The sequence below is a fragment of the Suricata suricatta genome, chromosome 2 (assembly GCF_006229205.1).
Source record: "Suricata suricatta isolate VVHF042 chromosome 2, meerkat_22Aug2017_6uvM2_HiC, whole genome shotgun sequence".
NCBI lineage: Eukaryota > Metazoa > Chordata > Mammalia > Carnivora > Herpestidae > Suricata > Suricata suricatta.
Window position 1 is genome coordinate 107,852,935 of NC_043701.1, and position 22,977 is coordinate 107,875,911.

At 46.8% G+C, this 22,977-nt stretch overlaps 1 protein-coding gene and 2 long non-coding RNA genes across 5 annotated transcripts in view; 2 read left to right on the forward strand and 1 right to left on the reverse strand.

Annotated features, from left to right (window-relative positions):
• Positions 1 to 4,515, reverse strand: part of TARBP1 (TAR (HIV-1) RNA binding protein 1) — an 83,137-nt gene extending 78,622 nt beyond the window's left edge. The window contains exons 1-2 of the mRNA XM_029919375.1: positions 4,458 to 4,515; positions 2,955 to 3,044 (exon numbers count right to left, since the gene is read on the reverse strand). Of these exons, the coding sequence (XP_029775235.1) occupies positions 2,955 to 3,044; positions 4,458 to 4,515 (148 nt within the window). The remainder of the gene's footprint in view (positions 1 to 2,954; positions 3,045 to 4,457) is intronic.
• Positions 4,516 to 12,152: 7,637 nt separating this feature from the next.
• On the forward strand, positions 12,153 to 18,548 carry LOC115271923. Of its 3 annotated transcripts, none has more exons than XR_003900160.1 (2): positions 12,153 to 12,345; positions 17,988 to 18,548. It is a non-coding gene; the product is annotated as an uncharacterized LOC115271923 (long non-coding RNA). The 3 variants fall into 3 exon arrangements; XR_003900157.1 differs by lacking the exon at positions 17,988 to 18,548 and adding an exon at positions 12,750 to 12,963; XR_003900161.1 differs by lacking the exon at positions 17,988 to 18,548 and adding an exon at positions 12,750 to 12,963 and having other exon boundaries at positions 12,153 to 12,249.
• A 1,412-nt stretch (positions 18,549 to 19,960) lies between these two features.
• Positions 19,961 to 21,923, forward strand: LOC115271936. Its single transcript, XR_003900165.1, has 3 exons — positions 19,961 to 20,073; positions 20,528 to 20,617; positions 21,885 to 21,923. It is a non-coding gene; the product is annotated as an uncharacterized LOC115271936 (long non-coding RNA).
• Positions 21,924 to 22,977: the final 1,054 nt, after the last annotated feature.

Sequence of the window (22,977 nt, forward strand, 5' to 3'; positions counted from 1 at the left end):
GGCGTGCGCGAGTGCGTGCGCGTGCGCGGCTGGCCCGGGCGCACGCCTGCCCGGAGGGAGCCCTCCGCCCGCCCAGGGCCGGCCCTGCGCTCTTCGGGGCCCCTTCCAGCAGCCCCGCCTGCAACCGGATCCTTCTGGGCCTCTGCCTTACTATTTTATAGTAGGAAAAAAAAAAAAAGCCTTCGTCGTCAAACGTTATTGTAGTCAGTCCGTGCATCAACTCCATGAATTCCTAATTGGAGACTGGGCTGCCCCAGGGCCCTAAATCAAGCAGGCGTGCCCCTGACCGTGGGCCAGAAGTGCACCTAGGTGCACTACAAAACAGTCCCCTAAAAGCTTATTTTCAAAAAGGCACAAGTTGGCATCATCCATAAAGAGATGGACGCACTGGGTCTGAAATGAGTTCTGACACTTGCAAAACAAACAAACCAACAAAAAATGAAAACAATGATTCGGAGGCCCTGAAAAGTTCTATTGCTATTTGTTAGGGACTGGGCAGGAAACGACCCAACCCCAGCCTTGGCGGTAAATGCCCAAGATGACTGTAGCATGCAGATGTTTCCACCTGGTGCTTGTGCTCTGACGAGCAATCTCAAAAATTGACCATCTATGCATTTTCTGTGCATCTAGTGCGATGTCCAAAAACAGAAGACCTCATCTTAGCATGTCCTTACTGGTCTGGTTCCCGGCCTAATCCCAGGCAGCCAGAGTCTGTCACGGGGGTTTTCTTTGCCTTCTAACCCTTAGTCAATGGAGAGACACAATCCCATCTTCAAAGAGCTTGAGGGGCGCCTGGGTGGCTCAGTCGGTTAAGCCCCCGGCTTCGGCTCAGGTCAGATCTCACGTTTGTGGGTTTGAGCCCCGCGTCAGGCTCTGTGCTGACAGCTAGCTCAGAGCCTGGAGCCTGCTTCCGGTTCTGTGTCTCCTACTCTCTCTGCCCCTCCCCCTCTCATGCTTTGTCTCTCTCTGTATCAAAAATATATAAAACATTAAAAAAATTTTAAATTTAAAGAGCTTGACACGTATTAAACATAATTGATGAGGTATAATTTAAAGTTACTTAAAGTTAAGTTTTTTGCATATAATTTTGTTATTTTTATATTTTTGATTTTCTATCATTTAAAGTGACCAGGCATCCTAGATGCAAGACTTTTTCTGTATTTCACACTCATTTAGTTTTCCGTTGATAAAAGGCATAAATGGTTCTGTTGTAAATCCACTAAGAATGTGTTAGTAAGTATCAATTGCCTTCAACACATCATATGCCAGTAAAGATCAATTTCCCTCAACATACATTTTTCTTATGCCTATCAAACAAAAATGAGCAAAGCTCTTGAGCAGACACTTACCAAATGAAGACATGCAAATGTAGACCTCAGAAAAGGTGTTCAGTATTGGCTGCTATAGAAATTAAAATTAAATCATCAACAAGATACTGCTTCACACCCATCAGGATGGCTAAAATTTTAAAGATTGGAAAGAAACACGGATGTGGAACAACTGGAACCCCCATACGTTACTGGTAGGTGTGTAAATGGTACAAACGCTTTTGGAAAGCTGTTTCTACTGAAGTCAAAATATACCTCCTTGATGACTTGGCAATTGCACTCCTAGATATTTGCTAAAATAAGTGAAAACATACTCCAACAAAAATGCTTGTGCATGAATGTTTTTGCCAACATTAGTCATTATAACCCAAAACTTATTACAACCTAAATGTCCATCAGCGAAGGAATAGATGAACAAACTGTGACCTCCTCATATAATCTATTTGGCAAAAGAGGATGAACTACGAATCCGCGCAACAACATGGATAAATCTCAAAAACCTTATGTTGAACAAAAGAAGCCAGAGAGTAAAGTTTACATATGGCATGATTCCAGGTATATGAGATTCAAGAATAGACAAAAATAACCTTTAGGGTAGAAACGAGAATGGTAGTCACCTGTAGAGAATAGAGATTAAAACGAGATACAAGGGAAAGTTCTAAGGTGATGGAAGTATTTTATCTTGATTAGGGTATTGGTTACATGAGGTTTCACACTTGTGAAAAATCCTTGAATTGGATGCCCAAGATCTATGCATTTCACTGCATGTAAGCTTTACCTCAGGGTTTTTTAAAGATTATCTAGTTATTTTGAGAGAGAGAGAACACATGTGAGAGCAAGGGAAGCAGAGAAATAGAGAGAGAGAGAGAGGGAGAGAAAGAGAATCCCAAGCAGGCTGGGCACTGTCAGGGAGGAGCCCAATGTGGGGTTTGAACTCACAAACCGTGAGATCATGACCTGAGCGGAGATCAAGAGTCAATTGCCTAACTGATTGAGCCACCCAGGTGTTCCTACCTCAGTTTTTAAAAATGACTTATTGGGGCACCTGGGTGTTAAGCAACCTACTCTTGGTCTCCGCTCAGGTCATGATCTCACAGTTTGTGGTCCATGAGATCAAGCCCCCCAATCTCAGCACTGACAGCGTGAGGCTTGCTTGGGATTCTGTCTGTCCTTTCTCTCTGTCCCTTTCCCACTTGAGCACTCTCTCTCTCTCTCTCTCTCTCTCTCTCTCAAAATAAACCAACTTTAAAAACAATCATTAAAAATGACTTATTAACAACATACTCATAAGTTGGCCTATGTATTCATTCCATATTGCCTACAGAATAAAGCCCAACTTTGGAGCACACCAATGGCCTCTCCGGGCACCCAGTGAAAGCCAACTGGCCTCATATCCGAGTTTTCCCTGCTCTGCCCATGGTTCCAGCCACATGGAATTCCTCTGTTCCCACAAGTTTGCACCCCTTATTTTCTCTGCCCGAATATCTCCCCCAGTCACCACTTCCCTGGCTCACCACGGTGGGCAGGGAGCTCCTAACCACAAAAGCTGCCTTTTCTGTCCTTAGTGCTCTTCACTGTTGAGGAGCTCCTTTCCCTAAAACACTGTCTCCCCTTGGTTCTCATTACCCAGCTTCCTCCTCTTGTTGTCTTTCCTCGGCTTTCGCAGCTGTTTCTTCTCCACCTCTTTGGAGGAAGATTCCTTTAGCTCTTCCTCACCTGTTTAAGGAGTTATGTCTTCAGACTTCTGTTCTTACGTTATAAATGTCCCCTGAATAACTTCATTAAAACTATAGGTTGGGCTTAACCATTTACACACTAATGATGGGGGTGCGGGCAGGGAATCTGTATCTCCCACCCAGATCTCTCTCCCGAGCTCCAAACCTGTCCACCCACTGCCTCCCAGACCTCTCCTTTGGCTTACCATCAGAGTATTGGTCTCCATTTCTACTTTGACCATCAGGGCATCGGTCTCCATTTCTACTTTGACAAACTTAAGCCCCTTACCCTCATTCCTCAGCATCCTTATTTCTTCCCAGGCATTTCCCCGTCTAGGGGAATGACCCTGTTCATGCAGGTGCCCAAGCCCCCGAGACTTCTCACTCCCTTCTTTGATTGCCACATCCTCAAATCTATTCTATGAATCGCTCTAAATCTCTAGTGTCCCCTCCTCTCTGTCCACAACCAATACCTTAGTTTTGACTGATGTCATTTCCGTCTAAGATAACAGCGACAAACCCTGCCGAGTCCCCTCCACTCCAGTATATACTCCATGTTGCTACCAGGACGATCTTCCTGAAATCAAACTGCTGGGTGCCTATGGCCCTCAGGATAATATTTCGATTTCTTGGCATGACATCCAAGATGCCTTGTGAAGTGGCCCCTGCCCATCTCCCGAATGCCCCATACACACCTGAATTTTGAAGTCCCTTAAATGCCACCTGCTCTCACTCTGTCTTTTTAAAAGCCCTTCCATTATCTGGAAAGTGCTTCCTTCTACTCCACCTGAGTAGACACCCGAGTAGACACAGTTTCCTTTCTTTTTTTTAACGTTTATATAATTTTGAGAAAGAGAGAGAGAGAACACACAGGCAGAGGAGGAACAAAGAGAGAGAGGGAGAAACAAAGAGAGAGGGAGACACAGAATCTGAAGCAGGCTGCAGGCTCCAAGCTGTCAGCACAGAGCCCGATTCGGAGCTCGAACTCGCAAACCGTGAGATCATGACCTGAGCTGAAGTCGGACGCCCAACCAACTAAGCCACCCAATGCCCCAAGATACAGTTCCTTTTGAGATACAGCTCAAATGTCATCTTTCCAGAAGGTCATTTCTTATACCTCACTTCCACCAGCAAGGCTCACTGAACCTGAGTTAGGTGACCCTCTTCCAAATTCCCAAAACACCCTGGCATATCCACAGCATTTGTCATGCTGTGATGTAATTGCAAGTTTTCTTTTCTGCTCCCCGCCCCCCGCCCTGCCACACACACACCGTGAGCAACTGGTGGGGAGGAGGAATGGAGTTAGTCTTTAATCACACTCCGTCTGGGTCCCTCCACCTCCAGCTGCACCGCACTCAAGAAATGCTTATTGAGTGACAGCCGTCTCCAAGTCCTCCGTGAGGACCCAAATTACAAGGCATCTCCAGAAAGCCATTGCCAATGCCCAGTTCTATAGTCTCCAAATCTTCCATTGTAGTAATAAAATGGCTAACAGTTGTCCATTATACTTACTATAAAGAAGACACAGTAACATTTTTACATATGCATTATGCCATTTAACCCACAAAACAACTCATAAACGAAGTGCTACTTTTTTTCTCATTTTACCAAAAAAGTAAACCAAGCATGGGAGAGGTTAAATAACTTGCCCCGAGGTCACACCACAAAAAAGCAGCAGAGGGGCTCAAAGCCATGCACTCTACTACGTTACCTCAAACATCTGCTACATCACCTCTCAAAGATCAAGAAAGAAAAGTATATGATCAGTATGTGAGGTTTACTGCCTCATTATCTTTGCATTTCCCGTGTCTAGCACAGAGTAGCCACTCAGGAAATTACTGTCATATGAATGGATGAATATGTATGTTTTCACCACAGTTGATGAGCCCCTTAAGAACTAAGATTTTTGTGGGGCGCCTGGGTGGCTCAGTCAGTTGAGCATCTGGCTTCGTCTCAGGTCATTATCTCATGGTTCGTGGGTTTGAGCCCTGTGTAAGGCTCTGTGCTGACAGCTCAGAGCCTGGAGTCTGTCTTCAGATTCTGTGTCTGCATCTCTTTCTGACCCTCCTCTGCTCACACTGTTTCTCTCTCTCTCAAAAAATAAATAAAACATTAAAAAAAATTTTTTAAAGAAGATTTCGTTTCAACTCCTTTTGTATCCTATACACTAAACACAATACCAGAAATATGATAGCTCTGCAGTAAGTGTTTGAAACTGGATAAACAAGAATTCAGGGGCGCCCGGGTGGCTCAGTCGGTTATTCAAAGGACTCTTGATCTTGGCTCCTGTCACGTTCTCGCGGTTCCCGGGAGACTGAGCCCCACTTCCGGCTCTGCTCTGTCGGCATGGACCCTGCTCGGGATTTTCTCTCTCTCCCTCTCTCACTGCCCTTCCTCCACTTGTGCTCTCTCTCCCTTGCAAAATTAATAAGTAGACATTTAAAAAAAAAAGAATTCAGTATTTTGTAGTGATTATATGATAAATTCATCAGGCATAAACTTTGCAGTGATACAGTTCCTCTCAAAACATGAGCATTTAAAAGCTGAAATCCTTGTCTCCTGGATCAACGTGTAATAACGTGCTGCTGTGATAGAGGAGACTCAGCTCTCCAGCTACCCCACCCCCATCCTTGTGGAGGTGAATGGTTACCGTTGCCAGGGAGAGTGGGGCTCCGAGAAGCTTGCTACCCTCATCCTTGCAATTTTCCTGCCTCATCCAGAAACAAACAAGAGTTTTTTTAACGGCAAAAACAGGTGCCAGGAGAGACCAGTGGTGGTGTCCCCTGTCTTCTGTGTGGCTACTTTAGCTCAAGTACTCACGTATTCAATATTCTCTCTTGCATCCCTTACGCCCAAAGCCTGCCACATGGTGCTCTTCCAACCACAAATGTGCATGCTTCTGAGAAAGACACCTTGCCTGTGCCTTGTCTGGTAGGAGCAGGTGTCCAGCAGGGGCCCCTACGGAGCACCTCCCTGGAATGAGTCCGCGGCAGCGCCTCTGGCTCTCACAGCGGAAGGATCACGGTGTTAGGGCTCTCACCACGCAAGCTGCAACATACAAATACTTCAGATCTTTGGGCGTTTGTTGCCTGTGCCGTATGTTTTAAATCTTCCGGGGTATCCTGGATTCCCTTCTAAACTGAAATAGCGCACTTAGACATGCGATTGTTTGATAAGGGAAAGGAAGAAAAAATAATGTAAAAACTGGGAGGGGGCGCAACATAAGAGTTTGCTCTTGAATACAGAGAGCAAACTGAGGGTCGCGGAGGGGTTGTGGGGGAGGGGATGGGCTACAAGGGCCAGGGGCATTAAGGAGGGCACTGGTTGGGAAAAACACTGGGTGTTAAACGTAGGCGATGAATCACTGGATTCTACTGAAACCATTGCATTATATGCTAACCAACTTGGATGTAAATTTAAAAATAAGTTAAAAAGGGGGGGGACTGCAAAATATCAAGGAAAGTAAGTAAAATCTAATATCCTTGTCTTCAAGTTAAAAAAAGAAAGAAATACAATTGGTGGGCAGTGCCTCTGACTTTTAATCCCCGACTCCTCAAGTTTCCAATTTAAAATGAATACCATTTCCTTCTTAGTAAGGGTAACAGAGAGTGGTGACTCCGGAAGAGAAAGGGTGAGTTAGGGAAAGCCATTCAGGTGAACATTTTCTCAAATGGGTCTTACAGGACGGTTTGCGTGAGCTCTCTGCTTGCTGCTACTGAGGCACCTAGCTGGTACTCACCTGGTTCTTTCGTGATGCTGTGATTAGTAGATATCCATAGAAAATAGTGCATGATGAACATCCATCCAGAGATAAGTGTACAGGGCTTGAAATGCTAGCTGAGAAAGTCCTTTTTCAAAGCCTGCCTCTTGTTTGCACGCACACGGGCTCTGGCATGAATGCACAGAGATGTCACCAAAATTGATCTGGTGAGGTGCGCCTGGGTGGCTTGGTTGGTTACGCATCTGACTTCAGCTCAGGTCATGATCTGATGGTTCATGAGTTCAAGCCCTGCATTGGAATCTGTGCTGACAGTTCAGAGCCTGAAGCCTGCTTCAGATTCTGTGTCTCCCTCTCCTTTCCTCTCTCTGCCCCTTCCCTACTAGCTCTCTCTCTCTCTCTCTTAAAAGTAAAACAGAAATGGATCCGGTTAGAAGCTGACATTTCTCGGGATAGGAGACAACGCTGTTGTCAATGTTGGATGCTCTCTATTCACAGTAGCAAAGCGGAAGTCACATAGAGAAAGAAAGAATCACAATTACTAGCAAGATTTCAGCCGGAGTCTTTGGCTGTTTACCTCCGAGGGTCTAAGAAGGAGAGAGAGCTGCCTGAGAAGTTCTGAGACTTCTGCCTTGTGATGTCTCTCATGCCCCAAGAGAGTCTCCGTGGGGAACACTGCGGTATCAGGCATGGGTTCGTGTTAAGGGTGACACTCGAAAGGCATATTCCCTGTGGGGATCTGTGGCAGACACCATTAGCCGTTAATCCAATATCTCACCTCCCTCCTCCGTTGCTCACAGAACCCTGATTTTGTCCCCCGATGGCAGTATGGTAACCCCCGGGGGCAACAGCTCATACTTAGGCAGCTAATCGTGTTCCCTGCTCTCGTTTCCTTCGAGTTAGGGGAAGGGGGGCGGGGCAGGCTGTGTCCTGTGCTTGACAACGAGACTTGAACTCTGCTAGGGATATGGCTGGGAAAGCTTTTGCTTTCTGGTAAAAGGAGAGAGACCGACACTTGCCCCAGCCCGCCTCTCCTCCCTATCTGAACACGGTGTCCCCCTTGGACCGAAAGCAGCCATCACGAGATGACAAACTCTGCATTAAAAGGAAGAAAGAAACCCTGGGAGAACCTGGTCTCCTTGGAGCTACTCGCCCGTGCTAGAAAGTATCTATTTCGGGACTTACTGTTTCAGGAGAAAAAGAAGCCCATTGTTTGCTTGAGCGCCTCTTGTTGACTATTTCATACTAATCATCGAATATTTTCCTGGATACAGAGACCTTGCCCAGCGGCACATTAGTTAGAATTATTGGCTCACTTAGTTCTGAGCATCTCACTCTTTCCGGGCTGAGGAATCTCTTCCTGACCAGTTGCCACCATCATCTCTGCCTCGAACCTCACACATCACCGCTGCTAAGTCCTGTGAAGCGTGGCCGGATACAAAAGGAGGCGGCACAATGGACTCTAGTTAGGCATCCGCTCCTCCTTTCTCGCCGTGTACTCATGTGGCTGATCAAGGGGAAGTTTGGGAGAGACGGTCATTAGCCTCCAATGAATACGTACCTTCAGGTTCTGCATTTCTAGTATGTAAGATAACCCGGAATCTGCTGGTTTTCACCTGGGTACCAAGGCGAATCACAAGGGATCTTTCATCCCCAGAGCAACCCCTCTCATACAGAGCATCTGGCCTCACTCTGGATCAAATAAAGCAGAAACTGAGAGCCTGGGGTACAAACATCCATATGTGTGTGTGTGTGTGTATATATATATATATATATATTTTTTTTTTTTTTTTTTGAGACCTGCACAAGCTGGTTGAAAACTGCTGGTTTCCCGCAGACACTTTCCCACCTCCTGGTAGATATTCACAGTGAATTAGGAGAGAAAGGGAGAAAAAGAAAAGTTAAATATTTGGGGACAAGCCATCCTTCTGACGCTCAGCCAATCAGCCTGTTAGAGACAGACACTGTCCCTCCTCCACCCCACTGCCTTGCTCATTGGAAGGTGCTTAAAAAACGAAGAGTGAAGAACCGAATGAGTTGAGCATGAGCCAAGTTGCTGGCCCAACCGAGGGGAGGGAAGGAGGCGTGACCATGCTGGGGACGCACGTCCATTCTCAGCGTGGTCTCCCCTAGATCACAATGACAGGATGCTGTGGGGGCTGTGAAATTTTCCATCAGCTCATCTTTCAGACACAATCCGAGAGCTTCTCAAACAGGAAAAAAAAACCCAATCGTCCTTGCTCCTGCCCCGAGGTCCTTTCCTGCCCTTTCTTGGTTTTCTGCCAACAGAAGGGGGTTCTATGTCACTGGGCGTCCCCGTTCTGGTGAGCGCAGGGTGACCCCTGAGGCTGCTCTAATCCCTGGGCCCCGATCCGGAGGAGTTTGGCAGGAAGCGAGAGCCAGAGAAAGCCTCTCACCCTGTCTCTGAAGCGAAATCAGAATTCTCGGGCTTTGCTGTGACTGTCAGGGTCCCCCCTCTCTGCAGTTTTTGCCCCAGGGAGAGGACGAGAGTATATAGTCACCAAGGATTCCTGTTAAATGATGAATTGCGATTCCAGCGTAAGCAGCAAGTCACTGCAGGGAGTTCTATGCCAACGGCCAACGTGAGAGCACTGGAGGGGCCTTTAATGGCCGCATTTGCAATCAAGAAGGAGGTGAAACCCATTACCAACGGTCTTTACTCCGCCAGCCCACAGATAAGCCATTGAGCGGCTGCGTTCAGCCAGACTTGGACATACGGGGCCCATCAGACTCTCACCAATGATAGCTGCTCCCCCATGTAGCTTTTCTTAAAATACTGAGGATTTCCTTTCCCTGATAGATAAGTGTGGATTTACATTTTTGTGCCTGGGTTCAGGGCCAGAGGGCATTAGGTCGATATTGCTGATTACTCACTGGGGGTGTGAGGAGGCTTGTAAGGTGAGCTCTTGACCCCGGTTTCAAGATTTCACGAAAAGATGTTGTGTGATTTATTCTTTTTCCCGTGTAGGTAAGGCATTCGTGTTACACACCACGAAGCAGGTGCGGTAGGTGACACTCCCCTCTTGCAAGCCTTGTTTGTAGATCTTGTGCAGTGTGGCCCCTGTATTTCTCCTCATGGAAATATGTCCTCTCCTGGGTGTTTCTTTGCCAGTGTGCACACACAACATATGACAGTTAACTTCGTGTGTCCCTTTGGAGGGTGTTTTTGGTTGAGATTAATATTACGTGGATGAACCTTGAAGAAAGTGATGGTGGGTGAGCCTCGTCCAATCAGTGGATGGCCTGAATGGAACAAGAAGAACCGCCCTCCCTGAGCACGAGGAAACACGGCAGCAGATGGCCTGCACAATACACTGTGCCACCGGCTCTCTTGGGTCTCCAACCTCCAGACCGACACTGCAGACTTGGAGTTGCCAGCTTCCATAATCGTGTGAATGAACTTACAATAAATCTCTTTCTCTGTATATACATAGCACACACATATCCTACGGCTTCCGTCTCTCTGGAGAACCCTGAGTAATACCCAAGAGTTCCCAAACACTTCACTCCTGAAAATGTTTACTAAATGCAATGCTAAGTAAACAAACAAACAAAAAAGATTTGCTGAATGTTAGAAGTTCATTTTAAAGACTTTTTAAAATTATTATGTCTTATTTATTTTTCAGAGAGAGAGAGAGAGCGTGAACAGGGGAGGGACACAGAGAAAGGGAGACACAGAATCTGAAGCAGGCTTCAGGCCCTGAGCTGTCAGCACAGAGCCCAATGCAGGGCTTGAATCCACAAACCGTGAGATCATGACCTGAGCTGAAGTTGGACACTTAACCGACTGAGCCACCCAGGTACCTTACGACTATTGTGTTTTTAGGTTGATAATCTCCTGTCTTTCTAATGATAGGTAGTTTTAATTGTTGAGTTCAGCATTGCTCTCATTGGCTAATACATACTATAGTGTTTCTGTAAGAAACAGGTGCTGTTTTAACTATTTTAACTTTTCTCAGTCAACCAGTCAATCGAGAGGAATTCATTCAGCATCCATCCACCATATACTCCCTAAATGGTTTCTAAAAGCCATTGTGTCGGGGGCGCCTGGGTGGCTCAGTCAGTTGAGTGTCAGACTCCTGGTTTTGGCTCAGGTTTTGACGCACGGTTCCATGGGTTTGAGCCCTGCATCGGGCTCTGACAGCGTGGAGCTTGCTTGGGATTCTCTGTCAGCTTTGCTCCTTGTCTCTTCCCCACTTGGACTGCCTCTGTGTGTCTCAAAATAAATAAATACACCTAAAAACCCCCCACAGTTATTTCTCAGGTTTTTCTTCCTCTCCTTTTTCTGTGCCTAAGAGGAGGGAGGTTCTGTAATGTGGGACACAGGTGGAAGGAGACAGACAGCCACTCAAGGTGAGAACATAGGGAGATGTGTTAGCAGGAGGGTGATCTTTCTGGCGTGAATGGTTGAATTGTTTTTTAGAGACACTACCCAGGGATCTGAATTTGGAGACTCTCTTCCTGCTTCCTTCTTCATCCTCAAAACTAAAGGCCACCCATGGGGTGCCTGGGTGGCTCAGTCAGTAAAGAGTTTGACTTTGGCTCATGTCATGATCTCACAATCTGCAGGTTCAAGCTCCACATCGGTCTCTGTGCTGACAACTCGCAGCCTGTTTCAGAGTCTATGTCTCCCTTTCCTGCTCATGTATGCTCTCTCTCTCAAAAATAAACATTCAAAAGATTTTTTAAAATAAATAAACACCCTGCACTTTACACACACACACACACACACACACACACACACACACACACAGCATGGCACCACTTATCTAGCAGCAGATGGTGAGACCAGAAAAAGACTGAATGTCCTAACTTCAGGAGGCATCATCCAAGAAGAAAAAGACTTTGGGAGCAGTGGTGGGGGGCGGGAAGGAGAGGAGGAAGCAAAAATGTTAAAAAGGACAAAGAAACAAAGAGAGAAATACAATTCACCAATATCCAGTTCCTTGTTGCAAAGAAGAGAAGGATTCGGGGGGTGCTTGTCGAAGAGGTGAAAGAAATAGTCTTTGATCATGTTTGCTTTCAATTTGAAAATCTAGGTATCAGTAGCCTAGTATTGGGGCGATTTCTTTTATAACTGGAGCTGATGTTGTGAAAACTGTTCACGTCCATGTGAATAAGCAGGACCAGGAATTGAACACCCGACCACGGTTTTCTGTGAATATTGATTCCCCTCCGTCAAGAATGATGGCAGAACTGTGACCTTTTTTGCATTAGGGGATGACTGATGGCTACACATGAAGTGAATTCACTTTGCCTGGGTCTTAGTATGTGTCACAGCCCTGATGGTGGGCTGGCAGAAAAAGTCCACATCACAAAGGGACAATGTGACATCAGGCTCTTTCATCAACCTTCATCCGTCTGAGTGCCTGCGATATGCCAGGTCCCCTGTTGGGGGCAGTGAAGCGCCTCTGTCCTCCTGATGCTTACAGTCGGAATGATTTCGTGAAAAATGAATAACTGTATGGTGCGTACTCTGTAAGACAAGCAAAGAGAGGGCAGAGAGCCCACAACCAGAGGCTCCAACTGGTCTGCGTGGTAGGACTGGCCTCCCTGATAAAGGGTGTGTGTTGCTGATAGGGAAAGAATGAAGGGAATTAGTCAGATAAGAGCTGGTGGACGCTTCCCCTGCCCCAGGGGAAACTACATGGACACTCTGAGACAAGAGAAAGCAGGAGAAAAGACCAAAAAACCACCAATGTGTGTGTGAGATGAGCTGAGAATTTCAGACTCAGTTCTGGGTGGGAAGCCACTGTAGGACTTGGGGGAGGGGAGGAGGGACTGTTAGAGGATGTGATTTGCAGGTTCCAAGAGTGTGATTGTGTTGGGGACGGCACAGGTGAGGCAGAAATCACTCATGAGCTCCGTAATTCAATGCTTAACATTCAAAGACTATGTCTTGTTTTTGTTTTAATTGCGGCAAAATACACACGTATGAAATTTACCATCTCAACCATTTTTTTTCAGTGTGCATTTTGCTGGCATTGGCCACATTCCATTGTTGTACAACCATTACTACCAGAACTCCTTTCATCTTGCAAAACGGAAACTCTGTACCCATTAACAGTAACTCGCCTTCTCCTGCCCAGCCTCTGGCAGTCACCATTTGCCTTTCTATCGCTATGAATTTGACGCTTCTCGGAACCTCCTATCAGTGAAATCATACAGTATTTGTCCTTTGGTGACTGGCTTATTTCTCTCAGTATAATGTCCTCAAGGTTTATCCAGGGTGTAACCTGTGTCAGAATTTCCTTCCTTTTATGGGGCGCCTGGGTGGCTCAGTCGGTTAAGTGTCCGACTTCAGCAGGTCATGATTTCACAGTTCGTGAGTTTGAACCCCATGTCGGGCTCTGTGCTGACAGCTCAGAGCCTGGAGTCTGCTTCGGATTCTGTGTCTCTCTCTCTGCCCCTCCCCCACTCATGCTCTGTCTCTCTACATCTCTCAAAAATGAATAAACGTTAAAAAAAATCATCATCTTAAATATCATGACATCAGTGGGGATGGAAAGAAAGGCCGTTTTCTTGAGTTAGTGTAAGTCATGGCCAAAGGCCATTTGCTCTTGGTTGATTTCAGGATGGTGGGTGTCTGAGCCCACATTGTGCCTCTCCCTTCAGGAGGTAGAAGGTCCCCTCCTCTAGGGCCTCCTTCAATTGAGGAGCATCTCTGCCCACTCCAGTCCCAGCTTCCTTGGGACCGGATGAAAGGCAGCCCAGGAAAGACCCCGCAGCTCACAGCGACTCGGAGCTCTTTGGAGAAGTGACTTTGAAGGACAGATTCCCTGAGCAGGAGCTCCCACTGGGCTACTCCAGAAGTCTCTGGGCAGCTCGGTCCCGTTAGCTATTTTTAGTGTGCCTTTTAGATTTGATACAGGCAGCATTCTGTAAAAACTCATTTTTTCTGCTTCCCTCAGGCAGAAAAGTTCAATCCCAAACCTTCACGCTAAGTGACACGATGTTTGAGAATTTAGCTTACTTTCTTCCCTCATTGTTACCTTGCCATTCATACCTCTACGTGTGCTGAGAGCTCCAGATTTTATAGTCCCAACTCAAGCAGCAGACAAATGATAATTAATGAGGTCCCTAACTGTGTTAAGATCATGATGTCATTCTGGGGTGGGGGTGGGGGTCTGGTAAATCCAATATCTGTACATAACTGAGAGACACAAACCTCAATGATCATCCCCAAAAGTAGTACCCTGAGCACGAACATGAAATCCTGTAAGTGGGGCCTCAGATCCTGGGCTCATTTGAAAATATTTATTTATTTTAATACATTTTCATGTGTACTTATTTTTGAGAGAGACAGAAAGCATGAGTGGGGTGGGGGGCAGAGAGAGAGGGAGACACAGAATGTGAAGCAGGCTCCAGGCTCTGAGGTGTCAGCATAGAACCCGACGCGGGGCTCGAACTCACAAACTGCGAGATCATGGCCTGAGCTGAAGTCAGACACTCAACCGACTGAGCCACCCAGGTGCCCCTGAAAATATTTATTTAATAGAATTCTTTGGGAAGATGAGAAATCTAGTTAACGAAACATTCTACCTTTTTTTTTTAAGCATTTCTTTTTTTAAAAAAATATTTTTTCTTAATTTATTTTTGAGAGAAAGAGAGACAGCATGAGCAGGGGAGGGTCAGAGAGAGAGGGAGACACAGAATCTGAAGGCAGGCTCCAGGCTCTGAGCTGTCAACACACAGCCCAATGCAGGGCTTGAACCCACAAACTGTGAGACCATGACCTGAGCCTAAGCCGGATGCTCAACCAACTGAGCCACCCAGGCATCCTGGAAATATTCTACCTTAACATCTTGGTCACCTGGTACCATTAAGGACTCCTAAGAAATGGAGCCACATGACAATAGAGACATCAAGGTTTCATTTATTTAGTCTTCTTCAAAGACTCAGGGAGCTAACAAACGTCTGTAATTGAGGCTCTCAGAAGAACTGCAGACACACATACAGACATAGGACATGGGGCTGGCTACATGCTGGCCTGGGACTATGACAGAATCTTATGCCTCCGTATTTTTATTTTACAAATTGTCAAACCTGTAGAAAAGTTGAATGAGTAGTATACCATTCCAGGACATCATGTGGCTTCCATCTCGATGTGCTGGCTTGATAATTTTATTATATAGGCTTCCTCTGTCTCTGTCTCCCCCTGTACACACATGATATATGGGTCTGTTCAATTCGTATTGAAAGCGAACTGTGGGCATCATGGCACTCCACCTAGATGCTTTGGTCTGCATCTTCTAAAAACAAAACCCTTGCCCTTCATAACCCCAGCACTATTATCACGCCCAAGAGTCATGACATCGAATGTTAAAGGGAAATTTTCAGAAAGGTACAATTTTGACTCTCATTCAGATATAAAATGACCACATGTTGAAGATTTTATTTACCTCGTGGTTAACAAGGGCACTGTAAGAGATGTCACCATCGGGTCGAAAGAGGATCCAAAGAACCATCACACGTACAGGTGAGGAATGTTGAAAGGAATGAGCACAGGGAGGCAGAACTGGCCTGTTTGCGTCCATGAGCAAAGATTATTTTGCATTACTATCTGTTATCTATAACTTACTGAGTTGCAAGATAGCTCAAAGGCAATGAAAGTGGCAGAGCCCCTCTGGAATCAGAATTAGATAACCCTGAGGGGTGTGCTTTAGACCAGGCATTGGCAAGTGTTTTCTATAAAGGGCCAGATAGTAAATATTTTAGGATTTTGCAAGCCATACAGTATTTGAATGTGAAAGTAAACATAGACATCCGGGAAGGAATGAATATAGCCTTGTGCCAATAAAACTTTATTTATACATACATTGGCAGTCCCTATCTGCCTCCTAGCAATAGTCTTCTGGCCTTGCTCTAAAGAATGAATAATTTTCCACTGATGCACACATTTTCTTCAACAGATTAAAAAAAAATAAGGTGCTATCATGAGTTGAATTGTGTTCCCCCTCAAAATTCACACAGTTAAGACTTGACCCCACTACCTCAAAATGTGACTGCATTTGGAGATAGGATCTTTAAAGAAGGAATTAAGTTAAAATGAGATTATGAAGGTAGACCCTATGTCAATAGGACTGGTGCCCCTATGGGAATAGGAGATTAGGACACAGGCACATACAGAAGACCACGTGAAGACACACAGAGAAGATGGCCATCCATGCAAGGAGAGAGGCGTCGGGAGAGACCAACTCTGCCCGCACCTTGATCTCAGACCTCCAGCCTCCAGAACTCTGAGAAAATACGCTTCTGTGGTGTAAGCTGCCCCAGAGTGTGACATTTTTGCTATGGGAGCCGGAGCAGACTCACAGATGCCTTTCACCTGTGAAAAGATGGTTATCTACTTGCATGAGTAGGTTAGACCAATTTCTCCCTAAAGTTATTTTGTCAGATGCAATATGTCAAGAAGCTTTTCCGAGGTGGAGGTGGGGAAAGGGTTTTGATGTCAAATCAGTTTAGCAACTATAGCAAACCGTAGTTCCTTCTTAAAAATCTGCTCTGATCTCAGAGCAATAAAGCTCTCGAGATGTCAACCATGGTATCTGTTTTAACTTGGTATAGCCTAGAGCTTCCCCAGTTGGAATGCCTTTTTTTAAAAGGGTATAATTCTTTTTTGTTTAAGTTTATTTATTTTTTGTAATCTCTACATCCAACAGGGAGCTCGAACTCACTACCCCAAGATCAAGGGTCACATACCGAGCCAGCCAGGTGCCCCAAAGTTACAATTCTTAATAGCCAGTGTTCTTGGAACATGCTTTGGAAACAGTAGGGATGAGCACAAAATGAGACAGGTATTCTGAGAATGTAAAGACACCTGCAGGCTGAGCCTTGGGAAGTGCAAGACTCAGAGGGCTGGAGTCATGACCGGGAGTGTGTCCCAGGCAGGGCAAGAGGGGGACTCCTATGCCCAGACCTGGGCAATCGAGGTGGAAAGGAGAACATGAGGGGCCAGACTGCTCAGAGATAATCCCTCACCGATTCTTGTCAAGGAAGGCTGGTCCTCAGGGAAGGATCGTTATCTCTGTTTCCATGAAGGACCTGAGGCCTCAGTATCCTGTTGTAGAATAAGGAATGGTCTCCAGAACACCTGGCCCACGGCGTCTTCCTCTAGGGCCCCGTGACCACCTCCCAGCAGAACTTAAAAGTCCACTACGCCTCCTTGGTGTGCATCACGCATCAACGGGGCGAGAGCCGGGATGGGGCACTCAACGCCAGCCCCAGGCCACCAGGTGGCGCACGGCACCCACGATGCACTAGCCCCGGTCTTTGGTTTGTCCCAGCGCTGGCCCGAGGCCCGTAGGAAATGTGTCACTGTGTCTCCTCTTGTCCAGTGTCCTGCCAGGTTTTCACTCTTTCCGAAGCTCATTTGTGGAGAAACGTGTGAAACACCGTGCTGCCCAGCTGTGCTTTTCCTCTCTTGCTCCTGGGGACAGGCCAGCAGTATTTCCCCTTGTCCGAAGAGGCTCAGAGCCCAGGGTCCTCACGCATATTCTCACCGCCACAAGAAGTGGAGAATACTTAGCTTCCATTTTGAAACCCGCAACCCCGATGAAATGCAATTGCTGGGGGTCGGAGAGTATCCCAGGGATTGCTTATTGGGGCAACAACATTTCTGGCATGAAAACAGACTTCAAACACTTTGCTACTCTGGTATTCTGACTGTTAACACAGTGGGTGTAAGGTTTTTACGTAATCCCAAACCTCAGCCGGGAAGAGTTAATGATGTTACTCACGCCACCAGGGCACTTTTGGGTGGTTACTGCGTGCCCAGAACGGTGGAGTGAGCCATGAGGCTGACAGCCAAGGGACTCGGGCCACCCATGCAGTGAAATAATCCCGAGAAATGCATTGCTTGGAGTGGAAATGAAAGTAAAGCGAACAGTCATTCAGGGCATTTACTAAATATTACTGACAGTCATTCAGTCTCATGTTTGCTTGATGCGCCACACTGCAAGCCTCAGATTTGAGATCTATTACATAGATCACAGGAAATGATTGACATCAAGCCGTTGGAACACTGTTCTCATCAGGCTCTGGGTCGTAGGCAGTGAGCTCTGTTCTTGTTTTGAGTTCCAACAGGAATGAATAATTAATAACCTTGTTTCTGAATGGAAAGTACATTTCAATGGATGGGTGATGCTTTCAGAAGGGCCTCTGAGGGTTACTGTTTATTTCCTTCTTTTTCTCTATCTGAAGCAGGGCCCAGGATGAGAAGAAAGAGGCACCATTCAAATGTGTGATGGCCTCTGTTTTGACCCACAGGAGACTCACGTGAATAGAGAAAAGCGGAATCAGACGCCAACACGCATAGACAACAGGCTAGGCACCAGTCCACGGCTCTCGAGCCCTTTCTCGATCTTCGAGACAACAGTCTGGCAGCTGGCCTTGGCCCAGCTTCTCAGAGGAGGACACGGAGCTCAGGGAGGTCCAATAGTTTGCCCAAAGTCACCCAGCTGGTAGATTCAAGAGCCGGGACTTGCAATCAGGTTATGCCTGCCTCCAAAGCCTGGCTTCATTCTCCTTCTGCCAAGGCATTTCCTAGACTCCCAGGACCTCCGTGTAGGGAATGAGCTGGGAGGCCACTGAGGTGAACCCTCGAAATAATGTAGGCATTCTTCCGGTGTTCTCCAGAAGCTGCAAGCCAAACAAGTTATAAATGTGCCTGGTGAGGCCTAGAAGAAATCAGAGCGACGCTTCAGAATGTAGACAGAGAGCAACCTATAAATGGGGGTTTGGGCAGGATGGCTGTCACATCCTGGAGCTGTGTGTGCTGTATTTTTTTTTCCGTTTTTTAATTTATTTTTGAGAGACTGAGAAAGACAGCATGAGCAGAGAGAGAGGGAGATAGAGAATCCGAAGCAGGTTCCAGGCTCTGAGTTAGCTGTCAGCACAGAACCTGATGCAGGGCTCAAACCCACGAACTGAGAGATCATGACCTGAGCTGAAGTCAGACGATTAACCGACTGAGCCCCCAGGCGCTATGTGTGCTGTATTTGAGGACTCTGAGGGATACTCAAAGTATCTGCCCTGTACCCCCCACATGTCCCAGAAAGATAAATCGTGCTCAGAAACACTATCTTCACACGAGAGTGAGTTAACTAAGTGGAGTGGGGGGTGGAGGAGCAGCTTCAGGCCACACAGGTCGGTGGACCAGCCAGAAATAGAACTTCATGTTGTGGGTCCTGCCTGTGCCTCAGTGATGCTGGTCCTCACCACCTCACACGTCTCTTGCCATGACTCCCTCTGTGTGAACTTGGTGAGGAAATCCAACACTGGGTGTCAGTTTTCATCGCATACTGGAAACTTGGCCTCAGATCACTAAAAGGTTTGGGAACCTTGTGAGCCCAAGGGGCCAGGTTTCTGCCATGTGTCTGTCCCCACAGGTGCCCAGAGCAATTTATGGGGGTGAGCAGGAACCGGGGCCCAAGGCACCTGCACAGCCTTTCCAGGGCACTGGGAGCCTCTGCAAATCACGGCTGCCGCTGCTGCGGAGTTTTGTCGAAGCTCCAGGCGGGGAATGGCTTTCAGGAGAGAGAGAGAAAAGGAGGGAGTGATTTAGGAGGTGTGCATATTCATTTGCAAATGAAGTTATGGAAGTTGCTAGTGAGATTTATATTGGTAATTAAGTGATAATGGCTGTGTGAGGCTGCTTGTGTTGGATTTCCTGTAAAATAACGGAGTCCCTTTTGAGAAACGTCTTCTTGTTGCACATTTCAGAAACAATTTCGGTTTCTACGGTGCTTTATGCTCGCTAACTAGTAGCTCCTCAAAGCACCCTCGTAAGGCAGGCCACTGGGTGAGCCCTCCGCACATTCCCCAAAGATTGTCCGTCTCTATGCAGGGCATCGATCAGATCTCCCCGACTCCTGTCCCAGAGTCACAGGGGAAGGACAAGAAGGTGCCGGTCAAAGGGCACGACCACGTGGAGAATGTTTGGTTTTGTTTTAAATCTTCAAGATCCTCAGGGTGGCGGTGCCTGGGTGACTCAGTGAGTTAAGTGTCGGACCCTGATTTCAGCTCAGGTCATGATCTCCTGGCTCGTGGGTTTGAGCCCCACATCGGTCTCTGTGCTGACCGTGCAGCTCTGCCCTCACCTGCTCGTGTACTCCCTGTCTCTCAAAATAAATAAATAACTTAAAAATAAATAAATCCTCCAGATCCTTTAAAGAGCCAGCCTGAAGCGACCCAATTTAATTAAGGAAATCAAGGAAATGATGAGGAAACCAGGTACGAAGGCCATGCAAAGATCGTGCAAGAATTCAAGTCCAAACTACTATGTAAACAGGTGATGGCCCTCCTTCCCATGCAGGCTGTCCAGGGGGTGCTGGGACATCCTTGAGGGTAGGAGAAAGGAATAAAGGAGAAAAACAAGCACCTGGGTCAAATCCAGACTGCCGAATCAGTCCTTGATTAATTAATAGCTGCCTCCTCCCTACATATATTGCTGTATATTTCAAAAGAGAGAAAGACACATTTAACTACATATGTGCGCTGTATGAGGTACCTCTCTTAGAAAGTCATGGGGCTGTGGTTTTCTTACTTTCTCCTTTCCCCCAATGGTGGAAGTCTAAATAAATATTCAGTCCAAGGACTAAGCATGTAGCAAACACTTTGCGCGATAATTTCCCGGTTTGTACATGCAAGGTGCGGCTCGCTTAATGGGCAGTGCTGAAAAGCTCCGCTTCTTTTCATGTTTGTCCTCTTTCAGGGTTTTTAGAATACTCTTTCAATTCTTTCAGTTATAGGAGAGAGGGCTCGAGGGCTCAGAAGTCTGTGAGCAGAGAGACAGGTTTTCAAAATGATGGCACACGTTGATTCAGTGAAAGGAGGTAAGTGCTGACTTTTCCCTTTGCGTCTTTGGGATTGGAATCTGCAGCCAACGTCTATAAATACCCCTCGTGGTAGGGGACTTGGTGAGGCACAAAAGCTCGGCAGTGGTCCGCAGCAGACGCGCGCCTGGCATCTATCTGGTTGGAAGAGAAGAAAGTGCCCAACAAGAGGCACCATCAGGAGTTCAGAGGGGGCCTCTTTCGGATGCTGTGGCAAGATGAGGGAAGTTCAAAAACAAGAGGAGGTGGGCTTGCTGGGTCCTGAAGCAATCCTGTGACCTTGGTCACAGGAGAGAGAAGAAAGGCCGGGGGTCCAGGAATCAAAGCTCTGCTGAGCCGCTGATGCCATCGATCCTGGGAGGTGGCAGGGAGAGGCAAGTCAGAGTGGCGAATGCTAAACAAGGGATTCCGAACTGCTCATTTACTCAAGAGGGTACTTGATTGCCCAGAGTATGGGAAGAAAATAAGCTAAATTATTAAATGGTTAATCAATTGTCCAAACATGTGACATGCTAGTAACATAGCATACGTATAGAAACACATAAAGATATACACATATATACACATGTATAGACACACCTAATTATATACATATATACACACACATATACACAGATATACACACACATGCACATACCATATATACACACATAATACGTATATATTCTTAGGGCTTGTACATATATATACACACACGTATACACACAGACACACATATATACACATGCACATGTCACACATATATATGCACACATACTTAGGGCCTATATGTGTGTGTGTATACACACACACCCACATACCCATCACATATACTTAAGGCCTATGGTATATATACAATATTATCTATATAGTAGCAAGATCTTTATTAGTGCAGAATAGTATATGAAGTGTATTTTGAAGATGGCTGTTTGCTAGGGTTTCCAGAGATGAACCGGATTGTCATATTATATTTAGTATAATTCATTACCTTTTTCTTCTCTTGCTTCCCTAATTCTGGTTCTTCCCCAAAGATGTTAGTTTTAAAAATTCCCCACCAATCTCCAAAACTTAAGGAGAAGGTCAAAATCTTGGTATTAAAAGCCTGTAAAGCCCAGTTATCTCTCAGAGTTGCCCAAAGACAGAGAGGACCGGAGGGAAAGCTGGCGGGATCTGAAGGCGCGAAGGCGCTGGCCGCCGTTGAAGGCTTACTGCACAGTAGACGCATCCATGACACCGCGCACACGTGAGGCTCCTTTTTAAAAAAAATTTATTTATTTTTGAGATACAGAGCATGAGCAGGGGAGGGTCAGGAGAGAAAGGAAGAAACAGAATCCGAAGCTGCGCTGAGCTGGCAGCACAGAGCCTGACTTGGGGCTCGAACCCACCAACCATGAGATCATGACCTGACCCGAAGTCAGACACTCGACTGTCGAGCCACCCAGGCGCCCCGAGGCTCTTCCCACGGGGTAAGTGAACAGCCAGCCACATGGATTTGCCGTGATTTCAGCGCTGGCTCCTCTTTTTCCCTCACTCCCGGCCCCCACTGCCTTTTCACTTCATCATCAAAGATTGAAATATCTGCTTTTTCCTCACTCCTCCCACATGCCCATTATTTTCCGTGCCTTTCCCCTTGTGCCTTCAAGACAGCCTTACCCGTCCACCTGTAACAGGAAAGAGGTGCAAGTGAGCTGACAGCAGCAGCTCCCAGTGGATGGGCCGGGCCGCCTGGGGTCAGTCCCTGCACCCCTTGACCTCCGCTCCCTCACCAATGAGATCTCACTCTCTGCAGGAGTGGTACAGGCTCAGTTGTGTCCCTGGAGAAGATACGTTGAAAACCTAACCCCCAATTCCTGCAAATGTGTCCTTGTGTACGAAAAGGGTCTTTGCAGACGTAGTCAAGTTAAGAAGAGGTCCAGCAGGAGTGGGGTGGTAGGCCCTTAATCCAGGGTGACTCGCGTCCTTATAAGGAAGGCAGTACTGCGGACACAGGTGAGGGAAGTCCGCAGCACCAGAAGCCCAACAGGGGACGGAGAATTCTCTCCAGGCTGCGGAAAGAGCAAGGCCCTGGTGACATCCTGATTTCCGACTTCCAGCTTCCAGAATCACAAGGTGACAGGCTTTGATCATCAAAGCCACCCAGTTTGTGGCACTTTTCACAGCAGCCCTGACCACCCACACAGGGCGCCTTTGGGGGTGGAGCCTGACGATCCTGGGCTTTGAGATCCAATCTGCGCTGGAGCCCAGGTGGAATGGCCTCCTAGATAACGATCTGGGGCAAAGTTCTCACTGCGCCTCATTCTTTCCAGAGACCTAAGTGGCTTACGCAGGGGGGACCGGGGGACTGCATCCTCTGGATGGATGCACACCTGCCTCTTCCTCAT